At 62.1% G+C, this 15,756-nt stretch overlaps 2 protein-coding genes across 8 annotated transcripts in view; one reads left to right on the top strand and one right to left on the bottom strand.

Moving 5' to 3' along the window:
• The window catches only part of TPCN1 (two pore segment channel 1), a 51,293-nt gene extending 40,480 nt beyond the window's left edge, over nucleotides 1-10,813 (top strand). The window contains exons 16-28 of the mRNA XM_028147265.2: nucleotides 648-704; nucleotides 781-834; nucleotides 1,518-1,590; nucleotides 2,688-2,795; nucleotides 3,857-3,928; nucleotides 4,427-4,516; nucleotides 5,537-5,652; nucleotides 6,275-6,321; nucleotides 6,811-6,879; nucleotides 7,053-7,137; nucleotides 7,935-8,074; nucleotides 8,271-8,351; nucleotides 9,365-10,813. Of these exons, the coding sequence (XP_028003066.2) occupies nucleotides 648-704; nucleotides 781-834; nucleotides 1,518-1,590; nucleotides 2,688-2,795; nucleotides 3,857-3,928; nucleotides 4,427-4,516; nucleotides 5,537-5,652; nucleotides 6,275-6,321; nucleotides 6,811-6,879; nucleotides 7,053-7,137; nucleotides 7,935-8,074; nucleotides 8,271-8,351; nucleotides 9,365-9,475 (1,103 nt within the window). The 3' untranslated portion in view covers nucleotides 9,476-10,813. The remainder of the gene's footprint in view (nucleotides 1-647; nucleotides 705-780; nucleotides 835-1,517; nucleotides 1,591-2,687; nucleotides 2,796-3,856; nucleotides 3,929-4,426; nucleotides 4,517-5,536; nucleotides 5,653-6,274; nucleotides 6,322-6,810; nucleotides 6,880-7,052; nucleotides 7,138-7,934; nucleotides 8,075-8,270; nucleotides 8,352-9,364) is intronic.
• SLC8B1 (solute carrier family 8 member B1) overlaps nucleotides 1-15,756 on the bottom strand; it is a 40,759-nt gene that overhangs the window by 5,312 nt on the left and 19,691 nt on the right. For 2 of the 7 annotated variants that reach the window (XM_054712412.1, XM_054712413.1), the window contains one exon: nucleotides 12,568-12,761. The exons of 4 other annotated variants lie outside the window; for them this stretch is intronic. In XM_054712412.1, coding sequence (XP_054568387.1) covers nucleotides 12,568-12,761 — 194 coding nt within the window. Of the gene's footprint in view, nucleotides 1-11,556; nucleotides 12,762-15,756 lie in introns of those variants that run through there. One more of the 7 variants, XM_054712414.1, reaches the window with a different exon arrangement.

The following is a 15,756-nucleotide window of genomic DNA, read 5'->3' as shown; positions in this document are numbered from 1 at the left end:
AGAGAAAAACATCGATGTGAGAAACATTGATTGGTTGCCCCTCGTACACACCCCAACTGGGGTTCGAACCCACAACCTTCCGATGCACGGGATGGTGCTCCAACCGACTGAGCCACGTGGCCAGGGCGGTAGGCACCTTGTCATGACCGCATCATAGTTGATTCCACCGGTACCCTCCTGATCACCTGGGTGGGTTCTGATGTTTTGCCATCACAAGTAGTTCTCGAGTGAACAGCTCTCTGGGTACCTGGTGCTGTGTGTGTGCTGGTGTCTCGTTAGGATGGGTTCCCAGCAGTGGGATTGCTCAGTGAAAGGCCAGATCCATATGCATTTTGCTAACTATGCAGTCATTTTAAAAATCGGACATCTCAAAGGAAAAACAAATTCTTTCAATAATCAAACCCTTGGTGTCTTGTCCATCGTTGATACTGACTTAGAATAATAGGTTTTACTGATTGGTCTTAACTGGTATCCCTGCAGCGACAGAGAGGGGGCTTTTAGAAATTCGTAGCCATTGCTAAGTGAAACCAGCAGTTGATTTAGCTCGTGTGGTAAAAGCACTAAGCGGTCTCCTGTCCCAAGGGGGTGTGGAGCGGCCCAGAAATTAACCAGGCTTCCCTGCGGGCCTGTGCTTCTGTCTGTTGCAGACCTGGTGGTGGCAGTCAATGGGGTCTGGGTCCTCGCGGAGACCTTCATGCTGAGAGGTGAGCCCGGCCGGGGGCCCGCCCGCCCGTGGGCACGCCCGGCCTCCTCCTGAGCTGCGGCCTCTCTGTCCTCCAGGTGGGAACTTCTTCTCCAAGCACGTGCCCTGGAGTTCCCTCGTCTTTCTCACTAGTAAGTCTCCGGCAGGGCTTTGCCACCCGCTTGTCTTAAACACGGTGGGAGGCCGTTCACTGGTTTAGGACCTCATGGCTCTGAAACGGGAAGCTTCCGGAGGCAGAAACTGGGTCTGATTCCATCCCGCCCGTTTCAAACTCCCCCATGGCTCCTCTGTCCTCCGTCAAATCTCCATCCCGGCGTGCTCACATCCCCTGGCCGAGCGGGGTCCCTCAGCCCCCCGGGCCCCAGCCTGCAGCCCTCCCGAACAGGGCCCTGCTCCTGAGTGCCCCCTGCCCTTTCTTACCTCACGGCCTTTGCACCGTGTTCCTCCACCTGACATTCCCCCCCCCCCCGCCCCCATAACCCTGAGCGCACTGTCATCACCCACTCACAGCTCCTCCCGTCTGCACTCAGCTCGGTAGGAGTGGGCACTGCACTGGTCACTTGCATGCCCAGCACCCAGCACAATGGCTGGCACCACAGAGGTGCAGGCAATACCTGCTGGGTGGACAGAGGGTGGCTGGGCCGTGCCCAGAGAGGGGGAGTGGAGCCCACACTCTCCCGTGGGGCGTGGCTGTCCAGAGGGCTCACAGCCTGTGGGGGAGGCTGGAGACCTCGGAAGGGTCTCAGAGAGGAGACTGAGCCAGGCCAGGCGTGGGAGGCCACTGCCAACTGCCCGCTGCTGCTCCTGTTCACAGTCTACGGGGTGGAGCTGTTCCTGAAGGTGGCGGGCCTGGGCCCCGTGGAGTACCTGTCCTCCGGCTGGAACCTGTAAGTGACAGCATCTCTGAACCCCGCCTTGTGGGAGCCCCCACCCTCCCCACCCCACAGGAGGGTGCGCGGCCAGGTCGTGGCCTCTCCTGCTGCCTTGCCTGTGGCTCTGAGACTCCCAGGCTGGGCTCTGTCTTCCCCTCGGGCCACCGCGCCCGCCCCTCCTGCACACGCCCCGGGGTCCTGAGGCTGGTGGGCTCTTCGTGAGGCCTTTTTTAAAAATATATATATATTTTTATTGATTTCAGAGAAGAAGGGAGAGAGAGAGACAGAAACATCCATGATGGGAGAGAGTCATGGATCGGCTGCCTCCTGCACACCCCACACTGGGGATCCAGCCGGCAACCCGGGCATGTGCCCTTGACCGGAATCGAACTGTGACCTCCTGGTCCGTAGGTCGATGCTCACCCACTGAGCCACGCCGGCCGGGCTCTTCCTGAGGCGTCAGCCTCCACACCGTCCCCAACACAGCTCAGCCCTTTTCCATGAAACCGTGCCGCCCACAGAGAAGGCAGGCCCACCGCCTCCCGGGCCCTCCTCCCGGCTCCACTGAGGCCTCCCGAGGTCCCTGTGGCCCCTTAGAGGCCTCCCTGTGGGATCGGGCTACACTCAGGCCTGTGAGCGTGAAACGAGTCAGCGAGGAGTCCGGCAGTCAGCCCGGTCCCGCGCCGACCTCGGGGCCCTCGGCCTTGGTCAGGGCTCGCTGGTCTCCAGGTGGGGTCCCCTTGCCAACCCTGCCCTTCACTTGCTGACCTGGCCAGGGCAGGCGGCCACCAGTAGAACCAGTGTCTGCCCTTAGACCAGTGCAGGACCCCTCGGGGGGTGTTTGGGGGGAGCCGGGTGCGTCACCCCGAGATGTGTGCTGTGATGGCACCTGGCCACGCCGACCTCAGAACCCCAGGGCGGGGGAAGCCGTGTCCCACCTGGCCGGCCAGGGCCTCCGCGGCGGGCACACTTGCTTTTGCTGTGGTCGGCATGTGGGCTCCTTGGCAGGGGAGCCGAGCACGGGGCCGGCGTGGGCGTGGACGTGGACGCCAGCCGCGGGGCAGGAGGCCGGTGGGCCCACGGACCGCTCTCCCTCTCCCTCTCCCTCCGAGGTTCGACTTCTCCGTCACAGCCTTCGCCTTCCTGGGACTGCTGGCGCTGGCCTTCAACATGGAGCCCTTCTACTTCATCGTGGTCCTGCGGCCGCTGCAGCTGCTGAGGTGACTGGCGGGGCTGGGCTGGGGACAGGCGGGCAGGGCGGGGGGGGGGGGCCTGGGGACTAGTCTGGTTAGCGACCGGAAAGGGGCAGAAGACTCGAGCTGGGGTCAGGGCCTGCAGTGCCCCCCCAGCCACAGCCCCAGGGCACGTCTCCGGGACCGGCCCCTGGCACTGTCGGGGGGAGGGGGGTGGGAGGCAGGGCTGAGGGCGGGGGGGGGGGGGAGCTTGGCCTGTGGCTCTGTCCGCTGTGGCCACAGAAACACGGCTCACCGTCTTCAACCAGAGGCACCGCCGTGAGGTCCAAAGGGGCTTCTGAGGGCCCCTTGCTTTTCTGGAACAGCCTCCTGTCGGAAAGCCCTCGCTCGGTCCCACCTCTCCCCCGGTCACTGCAGGGACTCGGTGAAGCCCGGCCCGGGCAGCACCCCTCCCAGTTGGGGGAGCCCTTTGCGTCTTCAGGAGCCTGGTTTCCTCTTGACTACCAGCTGCGATCCCACACACGTCCCCCCTCCCGCCCTGTCCCTCCTCCTGCCCTGTCTTCCCTCCCTCTGGTCCCTCCTCCCGCCCTGTCCCTCCTCCTGCCCTGTCTTCCCTCCCCTCCCCTCCCGGTCCCCCCTCCCGCCCTGTCCATCTTGGGAGGAGAGGTGGAGGTTGGGGTCCAGGGCGGCATCTCTGTAGCAGAACCTGCTGCCACGCCCAGTGGTGGTGGCCGGGCCAGGCCGATGCCAGCTTCTCTCCCCGCCACCGCCGCCCTTTCCTTCCCCGAGCCCAGGCTCCGGGCTCCCTGCGGCGTGGGCGCTGCCCCCTGCTCTCTCGTGTGCCTCCTGTTTGAGCAGGGCCTCGCCCGCCCTGAGCCTCCGGGCTGCGCTTATAAACCGAAAGCCACACTGTCCCCCGTCACCGCGGAAGGCGCTGACCCACAGCACGGCTCTGCGTCCCTGCAGGGACAGGCCTGTCCGGCCCCGTGTCCTGAGGGAGGGCCCTGGGCCTGCCTTCTGCCCGGTGCTGTGGGGGGGCTGCGGCCGCGCCCCATGTCAGGAAGTGACCCACCTCCTTCCTCGCTCAGGCTGTTCAAACTGAAAAAGCGCTACCGCAACGTGCTGGACACCATGTTTGAGCTGCTGCCCCGGATGGCCAGGTACTGCCCCGCCTCCGGGCCCCAGGGCCAGGCGTCCTGCGGCTTGTGCCCCCTCGGGGCGGGCAGCGGGCGGTAGAGGGGGAGAGGAGGCCCGGAAAGGACTGGAGTCGAGGGTCTGCGGGCTCTGCGAGGCGGCTGACCTCTGACAGCACAGGTCTCCCCGCCCCACTCCCCTCGCCGACCTGTGAGACATTAGTGGGGAGGGCAGGGAGCTGTCCCTCACTCACCGCCTGTGTCTGCTTCACAGGTAAGGGGTCACCTGTGCGTCTGCCTTCACAGGTAAGGGGGGAATCTCTGGTCGGGGGGCATCTGTTCAGAGTCCTCCTCCGAGCCGTGTTCTAGCCCAGACCTGAGGCACGAGGCCCCTTCCCCGCAGGCACTTCCCAGGCGGAGAACCTGGCTGGGGGCACGCCTCTCACCAAGCGCTCCGTGGGTCAGGCGGGCTGCCCGAGGAGGCGGGCTCGGCCGGCCCGCGGTCACGGTCCGCCCCTCCCGCAGCCTGGGCCTCACCCTGCTCATCTTCTACTACTCCTTCGCCATCGTGGGCATGGAGTTCTTCTGCGGGATCCTCTACCCCAACTGCTGCAAGTGAGTACACACCGGGCCTCACCTGGCCTGGGGCTCCTGGAATCAGTCCCCTTGCGTTGCTTCCGGGGCTCAGTCCAGTCGGTAGCTAAGTGAGGGACCCGGAAGCAGTTCTCTCTGCGGTGAGGGCGTCAGAGCAGTTTCCCTGTCCCCAGGCCTCCATCAGCTCACCCGTGGGGCTGATGGCTCTGGCCTGGGTCTGGGCCTGATCCCATGGCTTACTTCCACGTCTCTCCCGGGGTGGCCGGTTATGATAAGACAGACCGACACCCGTGGGAAGGACGGAGTGGGGAGCCTGCCCCCCATGACCTCTCCCTCCCTCCTCCCAGCCACCAGGATGACAGTGTGTCCTCTGCCAGTCGGTCCCGTGTTCCCTTTAATATTGGGTCCTTCTGGCCTGGAGGCCGATAGACGCCTCAGAGACATGGGTGGCTGCTGGGTGTCAGGCTGAGCTCGGAGCCGGCCGCCGAGGAGAGGGGGTCCCAGGCACAGGGCCGCTGCTTACAAGCGCAGGTTCCAGGCCCCGCCCTGCAAATCGGGTGCAGCGTGTGCCTGGCGAGAGGCTCAGACTTGCAGAAACAGCGCATGGATTTTAACAGATGAGCCATCAAGGATGTAAATACAAGTAGCCAGCCAGCTCTCAGAACAGAGCAACCACCGCTGAGAAGGCCTGGCTGGTGCCGGAGCCGACAGGCCCTCTCCCCTCCCTGGTGCGGCCCTCGCCCGCCGCAGCAAATCCAGGGGCCCCGCCCAGCAGTGTCTCGGGGTGGCTCGGAGGGAGGAGGCCCAGCTGGCAGCAGAGTAATGCCCAGTGGAGGCGGATAAGGGGAATTAAGGGGTGGGGGCTGGAGGCAGTGAGAGCGGGTGGGGGGGGGGTGGAGGGGAGGGTGGTGGTTGCTGGGCAGGAAACAGGCTGGGCCAGGACAGTGCTCCCTGCTCAGACCTTGGTTTCCTTAAACATTTTGTCCTGTTGGGGCGACGCGCTGTGTTGTGACCGTCCCTCCTGCCCGTCTCCCCGGCCAGCACAAGCACAGTGGCAGACGCCTACCGCTGGCGCAACCGCACCGTGGGCAACAGGACGGTCGTGGAGGACGGCTACTATTATCTCAACAACTTCGACAACATCCTGAACAGCTTTGGTGAGTGCAGAGATCCCGGGGGGGCACTCCCTGGGCCTCAGCCCCGCAGGTCCCAGAGGCGGGAGAGCAGGGCTGTCTGCGGCCTCTCCCTCCCCGGCTGCTGGCCCCACTGTCTCGGGGCCAGTCTGGCTCACGCAGCCGCCCGATTCACTCCTTTGCTGATAACCTTAGTGTCAGGGGGCAGAAGAGCTTCATGCTTTGCAGGGAGGGGTTCCGCCTGATGCTAGGGCACCACCCCCTCGCCCGCCACAGTGCCCTTTCATGGCTCAGAGGAGGCCCACACAGCTCTGCTCCGGGTTCTGTGGAGGGGGAGGGGATGGGGCGGGCGGGGGGAGTGGAGGGATGCAGACAGGCAGGCCTGACACAGCTTCTCGAGGTCGGGGAGAGCCTCATGCACCCCAGATCTGCACCGATGAAGGTCTGTGTGCTCTTTCCCCACCCCAAGCCCTGGTCCCTCCCCAGGCTGCAGGCAAAGGGCACACCCTGCTGGGGACAGGCAAGGCGGCAGCACTGCCTGTGGTGGGCGCTCGGGGAGGCCTCATTTAAAGGTGCCTGGTGCCCGGGACCTCTGACTCTGAAACGGTGGGTCTGATCACGATGCCTTCCCCCTTCGCTTTGGCAGTGACCTTGTTCGAGCTCACAGTTGTCAACAACTGGTACATCATCATGGTAAGGACCTTGGCCAGCTCCTGGGGGCGTCTTCCCCTCACCCTCTGGGCCCAGCTCTGCGTCTCCCTCCACCCAGTGTGGGTCCATTGCCCTTCCCATTGCCTGTGGCGGGTGGCATTCTGCAGAGGCCACCGCGGGGGCCCAGGAGCACTCCTCCGCTGGACATGGCCTTCGTCCCAGCTCCCCACCCCCCAGCAGCCAGGGGATGCGCCAGCCTCTGGCCTCTGTCCTCCCGCCCACTGGGGAGGCTTTCCAGTCAGGGACCAGTGTGGCGGGGTTTCCTTCCACGTGCACCCCCACTCGGGGCAGGCTCAGTCCTGGGAACCTTCCAGGCCTCTGCAGCAGAGGAATTTTGACCCGGGAACCTGTGTCTTCCTTAATCGGGGGGTGGGGGTAGGGGGGGCTGAAAAGAGCCTGGCAGTGCCGGGACCACAGGATGCCTAGTGGACAGCGCCCCCCAGGCCCACTCACTGCGTCCTCTGCCTCCAGGAAGGCGTCACCTCTCAGACCTCCCACTGGAGCCGCCTCTACTTCATGACCTTCTATATTGTGACCATGGTGAGTCTGGGCCCGGACCCGCGTCCTCCATCATCCGGGTCTCCAGCCGCCCTGCCCACTGGGCGGCAGCCCGGGGAGGACAGGGCCGGGACGCGTCTGCGCGGCTCTGCTGGGGAGGCCAAAGCAGCGCCCGCCCCATCCTTTCTCTGTCCGCCCCCCCCCGTGCCGGCCAGGTGGTGATGACCATCATCGTGGCCTTCATCCTCGAGGCCTTCGTCTTCCGAATGAACTTCAGCCGCAAGAACCAGGACTCGGAAGGTCTGTGCCCGGGGCAGGAGCCTGCGCTGCCTGCTGCCCGGCTGTCTGTCTGCCCGGCAGCTCAGCTTCTGTGTGTGGCTTGTCTTTCTAGCTCTCTCACTGCCATTGATGTCCAGATAGTCAGTGACAGACACATGCTCTCGATCTCATTTTTCAAAGAAAAACAATTCACATCACAGTTTAAGAAAAACCCCACATCCGAGACAGGCTTCTGGTATACACCGCCGGCCGGCCCCCGGCCCCCCGGGCTGCTCACTCTTAGCCTTCTCCTCTCAGCCGCTGTCTAAACTCCACTCCGCGGTCCTGGAGCCCGTAGCTCTCCTGCTGGGAGGTCCCAGCTCCCCTAACCGCCTCTCGCCTCCCAGGTGGCACAGCTCTCTGCATACTGACCCCCCGTCCTTTCCCGACTCTCCCTCAGAACGGCCACAAACCTGTTTCTACTTGTTTCCAAGTCTCTATCCTATCAGGCTATCTCACCCTTTTTTATAACATGTCATAGATTTTTAGGGAGAAGGGGAGAGAGAGAGAAACATCGCTCGGCTACCTCCTGCTCACCAGGGGAATTGCATCAGGGACCTCGTGGTCCCTGGTCTGTGCTCAACCACTGAGCCACACCGGCCGGGCTGATCCTTTCCTTTTTGCTTGGAGGCTGCCTCTGAAACCCTCTGTCCCCTGTGAGCTGCTGGCCTGCCCACCGATCCTCACACCCACAGCAGAGGGAGGGGAGGGGGCAGGAGAGGGACCTCAGGGAGGAGGGCTGGCGAGGCCTCTGAGCCCAGGTCCCTCCCCGGCTGCAGTTGACGGTGGCATCACCGTGGAGAAGGAACTGTCCAAGGACGAGCTGCTCGCTGTCCTCAAGCTGTCCCGGGAGGCGCGGGGCGCGGCCGCGGACGTCCCCCAGCTGCTCCAGGTCCTCTCCCAGATGGAGAGAAACGAGGTGAGGCTGGGGCCCCATCTGGGCAGGAAACCCGGCCGGGAGGAGGGCGTTGTCGCCGAGTGGAGTCCCACCCCCACCGTCCAGCCCCTCAGGGTCTGGTGACATTTTCGGGTGGCATCGTAGCGGGCAAGGCCTGCGCGGGCGGTGGGTGCCCGGGCCTGGCACGGGGGGGCCTGCAGCCTCTGCTCGTCCACAGCAAAGCACCGTGGTGTTCCTGGGACGGAGATCCAGGACCAAGAGTGACCTGAGCCTGAAGATGTACCAGGAGGAGATTCGGGTAGGAGCGCCCGACCCGCCGCCCGGGGTGACGTGGCCTCTCCCAGGTCCAGCCCACACTGCCCATCGGAATAAGGCCTGCTGTGCCCAGCGGGTCACTGGGTGTTTTTTGTTGTTTTTTTTACTGTTTTTTTCTAATTTAAGAGAAGGGAGAAGTCAGTTTTGTTTTTTTTTTTTACAAACGCTCCCCATCTTCCCACATTGCCAGCTGAGTCAGACATCTTACCCAGCACCACATGGCCCGCACGCTGCGTCCCGGACAGAGCCGCTGGCCACGGGCCGCGGTGGAGGAGCCTGGGGTCTTCCCTCCCACCTCGGGGTCCCGGGGCTCCCGGAGGGTCTCCCTCGCGGCAGCTGCCTTGTTTCCTGGCGTTCTCACAGCGGGAACCCAGTCTACCAGTGCTCACGCCCGAAACCGGGAGGCTGCAGGGCACCGGGTGGCACAGGGACGTGGCCCAGCGGGAGCTCTGGTGTCCGGAACCCCGGGCTGGACTCCTGGCTCTGTGCCCGTGGGCAGGTCACTCAGCCCTTTCTCATCCGTGAGAGGGGACAGTCTGCCTCAGGACGCAGAGGTGACGGCTCGGGTCTGTCCATCACCCCGGCCTCAGTTTCCCCTCCGTAAGATGAGGAGGCACGGAGCTAGGCCATCTCGGTGTTTTAGGCTCTCAAATTCTGTGGTTCAGATTCTAAACACACGGTGCATTTTTAATTCCTTAATCACCTGAATACCCCCGTCCCTGAAAATGTCAGACAATGGCCCGAGGCAGGTGAGCGGTTTAATTTTCCTCAAACTGCTTTCACAGCGGCGTTGGCGGGAGCTGGGAGAGGCCCTGGTCCCCGTTGGGGGTGGGGGGCTGGCAGCCCACCTCCTCCATCCCGGGTGGTCCCCCAGCCCCGCAGGCAGAGGCTGGAGGCCACGCACTGCCCGGCCTGGTGACTGTCAGGCTGGGGGGCGCCGGGCGGCTGGAAGGGGTGCAGCCCACTCAGTGCCCCCCCCTCTGCCCTGTGCCCTAGGAGTGGTACGAGGAACACGCCCGGAAGCAGGAGCAGCAGTCGGACGGCAGTGGTGCCCCCGCCACCCAGCAGCCCCCAGGCAACCGCCAGCGCTCGCAGACCATCACCTAAGCCAGCTCACTCCCGAAAGCCATCTCTTCTATGCAATAACACAATAGCATTATTTTACTACGACGTATCGGAATAACGTGTATATGTACATATGCACACGTCCATATATATATGCACCTATTTATAGACAACGGAAAAGACAGGCACGCAGGTGGGGTTTGGTTTGTAACCTCCTTGCCCTGTTTTCCTTAACTCCAGGAGTCAGTTTGCTCTGGGCGCGGCCAGGCAGAAAGCGCTGGAAGGAAGGCCCCTTCCCAGGAACGCCGCTGGAATGGACTCGGCCGTCTCTGCGGGGCCGGCCCTCCCCAGGCCACACGCACACCCACGTCTTCCTGCCGCTGCCAGGCTCGCGTCCCAGCTGACAGCTTCCCCACTAACTCCCGCTGCCGCCACGTCACGGGTTTCTGTCTTGCTTTAGGGACAAAACCACTTACGAAGGAGAAATACTCGGATTCGTATTTCTCTGTGTGATAATGTAATAGACGGTCCTTCGGGGACCTGTGCCTACGACCTAACGGGGAGGGGAATCGGTGTGACTGGACCATGGGGTCAGGCCTCAGCCGGCGAGTGCCCGGCGCGTCTCGTGTCCTGGCTCTAAGCCTTCTGTCCCACCCCCCTTTGGTTAGGTTTCAGCTCTTGTTGCTGAAAATCCTAACAGCCTCGGTTGGACCCCAGGCCCAGCACAAAGGGGGGAGCGGGGGAAGCAAGGGTGAGGCCGATGGCTACACCCAGACCCATTCCCGCCACGGCTTTCTCCACTCAGCCCCTCCCCCTGCTCGTGACTGTGCTGTCCAGGCAGAAAGACGTGCAGGTTCCTCAGGATTCTCAGGACAGTTCTGCTGCGGGCACCCAGGGCCTCACTGGGAGGAGTGGCTGGTACCGAAGCGGGTCCGAGTGAACCCGCAGCTCCCCGAGTCCCCCGGTACCTGGGGAGTTGTCCGAGGTCAGTGTGGGTGGGGTGGGATCGGTGCTCGAATCCAGAGCAGGCTGTTGGGGTTGGCAGCCCCAGTGAGGGCACAGCAGGGTCAGAGGAGGGCGCTTGGAGGCAGGGGCGGCCCCTGCTCTCAGCTGCCTCCACGGCCTCCTGTGGCTCAGGGGGGTGGGTGGGCTGAGGTTCCCAGCAGGGCAGGCCTGACCCCGGGTACAGTACCCAGCACCCCTCACCCTCTCCAAGGCCCAGCCTGACCCCCGTAACCCACACTGCACAGCTCTGCCCCTCACGGGGAGAGGAGTGGGCATTTTCATTAAAGCACAGCCCTTTGGGGACACCAGGAAATCAGATTCCCACAGGGGGCAGGAGGCTGGCGGCCTCTGTCGGGGGCCATCGGGCAGCTGGGTGCTGGGACCCGGGCCAGGACCTCTCCACCTCCCGAGAGGAAGCTTATTTGCACAGCGGGGTGCCTTGTAGCTTTTGTACTGAAGCGGGCATTTCGGAAGCAGGAGGGCTCCACCTGAGCCTCGGGCCTCATCCAGGGCCCTGAGGCCCCCAGTGAGGGCCGGCACGGGAGGGCGGGGTCTAGTCTAGTCCTGCTTAGTGCAGCCACTGGTTGGGGCCTTCGTCACTGACGCCGAGGACAGCTGTCCCCAGGGTCTCCTATGGCCTGTCAGGCGGGTCCTCAAACCTGCACACGGGTGCAGGGAGCAGGTGTCCCAGGGCTGTGAGCTCTGCGGGACCCGGGACATCACCCAGCCCAGGCGCCCTCACTCCCCACTCAGCTGAGACTGAGCTGCCCTGGGTCAAAGCAACCTGTCTGACGGTCATGGCCCCTCCTCGCCCTCCCGCTCCCCCGCCCCAAGCCTTACTCCACACCACGCGACAATCATTTTGTACGGATAGCAGGAACGGCCCTGGAAGGTTTTGTACGTTGGTGATTTGTTACCTAGAAAACCCACGGTGTCTCCGGGCTTCTGGCATATTAATAAAAGCACCTCTGCTTTGTAAGTGTGGCTGCCGCCTCCTGACATTCTGTATCATGGGGGATGCAGGGAGGTCGCCTTCCCGACCCCAGCTCAGCCCCACCCCCCATATGTGCCCCAAAGCCCATACATTAGGCCCCAAAACCTTCAACCTTCAGCCCTGGAACCGGACACTTGAAATATTTAATAACTTTTCGCTGGAAACAAAGACCGCTGAATCCCTGTCCTGCCGGCATGAGCAGATTCTTCAGTTGCTAATCGAAGCAGGGCCCTGATGGCAGAAGGTGCTGGGGTGGGAGGGGGGTCCTGGTCCTCCCCGGAGTGTGGGGGCACTGGGACCCCAGCCCAGGCTCCCCCTGAGGTAGGCACAAGGCACAGATTCCCTCCGGTTTTGCAGCCGGAAAAAACGGTGCAGGACACGAGTCTGCCTTCAGCCAGTGGGCGGTCCCGGCGGTGGAGGCTAGAGCTGTACCGTCGGCGTGGCAGCCACGGGCGGGCAGTTTGGAGCCTTTGGGCTCAGTAAGACCTATTACTGTGAAATTTTCACCTGTCGCTTTGGGCTTTATTAACGTGGTGACTAGAAAATTCAAAATCAGGTATGTGTCCCATTCCGATTCTGTCGGACGGTGCAGCTCTAGGATTCAGCCCACGACGGCCCGGGACCCCGGCACCCCTGGCGCCCTGTCCGTGGCTCCCACCGTCCTGAGTCCCTAAGCCTGGTTTGGCAGCATAAACCCTGAGAAGATGCAGGCAGGTGGCAGGGACACCCATGGGGTGGGGCTGGGCCTCTTAGTTGCCTCCAGCCCTGAACACTTCACAGTCCTTCCAACACCAGCCTAGACGCACCCAGTCACCCCCTACACCCCAACCTTCGAGAGGCTCGAGATAGTTCAAGGAAGTCTCCTTCCTTCTGCCTGGGGTTGTCCAGCCAGTCAAGTCCAGTCTCCAAAGCCCCAGAAAGGAGGCTTAGCGTCCTCCCTGCACTCAGCGGTGCCTGGGAACCTCTAGCAAAGCGAGCGACCCCACGTCCAGCCCACACCTCCCTCCCCACCACGCCTGCCCACGCGGGGCTCGACCGGAGGCGCCTCGGTCTCCAGCATCATCCATCTTCCAGCTCACCGCCTGCAGTGACACCTCCCGGCCACCAGGTGGACCCGGCGCACAGCTTCACTCACACGCTTCTCAAGTGAATCACCCCAAATTCGGTGAGCAGGGCCACCGCGAGGAAGCTCACGTAGAAGAGGAGCAGGCAGAAGCCGTAGACCTTGCTCAGCTGGAAGCACTGCAGTGGGACCGCGACCAGGGAACAGACGAGGCTGAGGCCCAGGGCGCCCGCCAAGACCCACACCAACAGTCCGTCCGGCTCCAGCTGCAGAGGGGGCGGGACCAGGGAGAGAGGCTGGGTCACTACGACAGCCATCAGTCAATCAAACTGAGGCTTGAGGGCCCCTTGCTAGGGGCCAGCGGAGGCCTGCCCCGTGGGTGGCTTGCCCCACCCGGACCGTCAATGTTTGAAGCCACCTAGTTTTGTGGGAGGCAGTTAGACAGGTGAGCAGAGCAAGGACGATGGGCGGGTACAGAAGGTCACCGGGTGGAAAGCCCAGGTGCCTAGCAACGGACAGTCAGTTGTAGGGTGGGACCTGCCCCAGGGGGACGCTCCTCCCTTAGCCTACGCTGGCCGTGCTGGCCGTGCTGGTCACGCGGTGCAGACCAGGCCCCCGGACCTTTCCTCCCTACAGATAACACCGAGGCCTCAGTTGTAGGTCAGCTCCAGGCCCAGATAAGCACCCAAACCAGCCCGGGCTGAGGCCCCCGGCAGGGCCAGCTGCCTGGAATAATGACCCCTGAAAGGGCGCACCTGGAAAGCTGCTGAATCGTTTAAGTCAGAGGTCGGCAAACTCATTAGTCAACAGAGCCAAATACCAACAGTACAACTTAAACTTCTTCTAACGCCACTTCTTCAAAATAGACTCGCCCAGGCCGTGTATTTTGTGGAAGAGCCACACTCAAGGGGCCAAAGAGCCGCATGTGGCTCGAGAGCCGCAGTTTGCCGACCACGGGTCTAAGATCTCCCCTAAAATTGCCACCCTTAAAACCCTTAGGGTGGCCCTACCTGCTTTTGCTCAGTGGTTAGAGCGTTGACCTGCGGGCTCAGGGGTCCCAGGTTCCATTTCGGTCAAGGGCACGTACCTCGGTTGCAGGCTTGATCCCGGGCCCCGGGCTGGGGGGCCTGTGGGAGGCAACCAGTCGATGTGTCTCTCTCACATCATTTCTGTGTCTCCCCCTCCCAGTCTCTCTAAAAAATCAATTGGAAAAAATGTTCTCGGGTGAAGAGTAACAAAAAAAACAAAAAAAACCCCCAGGACGGACCCGTGTGCTCTCCCGCTCTAGCTCTCCCACTCCCACCGGGAAGCGCGCCTGCGCCTTCCCTTTTTCCCGCCCCTTCCTCTTCCTCTCCCTCTCCCTCCTCCCCTCCTCCCTACCAGGTGCGTTACCTTTAACCTCCTCACTCCCAAGCTCCAAGGGCCCTTCCTTTACCTCTATAACTTGCTTCCTAAGCCTAATTCCTTTAAAAAAACATTTTTATTGATTTCAGAGAGGAATGGAGAGGGGGAGAGAGAGAAACATCAGTGATGAGAGACAATCATTGATCGGCTGCCTCCTGCACGCCCCCTACTCGGGATTAAGCCCACAACCCGGGCATGTGCCCTGACCAGGAATCAGCTGTGACCTGCCTCCTGGTTCATGGAATGGCGCTCAACCACTGAGCCACGCCAGCCAGGCCTAAGCCCATTCATTCTAGGAATTACTTATTCTGTCTCTGTGATTTACTAAAGAAATGATCTCTTACAGTTTGGGTCTTGGCTCTGAATTCTTTCCCAGCCAGAACCCAAGGACCGAGGTCGCTGAACCCAGGTTTGCTGTGACCCCGCCGGTCAGAAACCAGGTGCGTTCCCGCGGCCTGAACAGTCTGTGCTAGTCAGTTAGGGCAGCCCTAGGGCACGGCTACAATACGTTCCATATACACTATGTGACGTTGGGAATTCTCCCGCAGTACAGAAAGGGAAGTGAAACTGTCCCCACCTCACTTCGCTTCCTTCTAGACTTAGCATATGTCTAACAGAGGCCTCGGATTTAACACTCACTCAGCCTTCCATCTTCGCAACCACCCGAGGGGCGCGTCACGGCCCACACATGAGGAGACTGAGTCATCAGTAAGCGACAGAGCCCTCGTGGAAGTCCCAGCTCTTAACCCATACCCTGTCCTGCCCCCCACACAGGGACATACATACATGTCCACACAGGTGGGTACACACAGGTGGGGTGCACCAACACATAGACTGTGCGTCAAATCTGAGAACGGGGCCCATACAACAGGGAGCGGATATGAGCAACCTGTATTTTGTTTTTTTCCCCCAGTTTCATTATTTTTTAATCCTCACCTGAGGATATTTCTTCCATTGATTTCTAGAGATAGTGGGAGGAGAGAAATGGAAGGGAGGGAGGAGAGAGGGGGGGAGGAAGAGACGGGGAGGGGGGGGGAAGAGGGAGAGAGAGAGAGAGATTGGTTGCCTCCCGCACAGCCCCCACCAAGGCTGGGGAACCTGCAACCGAGGTTCGTGCCCTCGACCAGGAATGGAGCCCGAGAGAGACCCTCTGGTCCCTGAATCACACCGGCCAGGGCAGGCACCCGGCATCTTCCACCCACCAGTGCTCACTCCGCGGACATCCTTCCTAGACGGCCTTCCCGGAGCCTGCCTGGCCTCTTAGTGAACAGCAGGGGCGTTTTCTGCACACACACTCCCATCAGGGGCCGCCCGAAGGCCCCGCTCTCTGCCCCTGCCTGAATCGATAAGGAGAGGAATCTTCAAACCCACGGAGAGTACCGGCAACACCTGCGGAGTGTGTTCACCTTTGAGAAAGGCCGCTTTGCCAGCAGGGCAAGCAGCCATTGCTTCCGGCGTGGCTCTGGAACGGCCGGCCCTCCAGCCGGCTCCCAGCCGGTCAGCAGCCACAGAGGCTATTCAGGACGCAGAGCCAGAGAAGGGCGGGGCCTCTGCTCCCACCAAAACGCCACCTCAGCCCCCGGACATTCCCGTGCTTCCACCCGCTGAGCCCTGAAACCATCCCCGGGCCCACGTCCCCGCCTGTCTCAACCCTCCCCTCCTTTGGTCTCCTAATTCACAGCCTTCCGAATAGAGGTGCTGGGACAGGGGGTGCCACCTGGCTGCCTTGCTCCTGCACAACATTTTAATTTTTCCTAAATGTTTTCATTGATTTTAGAGAGAGAGGAAGAGAGAAGGATAGAGAGAGAGAAACATCAATGAGAGAAACATCATCAATCGGCTGCCTCCTGCTCACCC

Source organism: Eptesicus fuscus, chromosome 23 (genome assembly GCF_027574615.1).
Source record: "Eptesicus fuscus isolate TK198812 chromosome 23, DD_ASM_mEF_20220401, whole genome shotgun sequence".
NCBI classification, from domain to species: Eukaryota; Metazoa; Chordata; class Mammalia; order Chiroptera; family Vespertilionidae; genus Eptesicus; species Eptesicus fuscus.
Note: the sequence above shows the minus strand (reverse complement) of the source record. Positions and strands in the feature narration are given on the sequence as shown.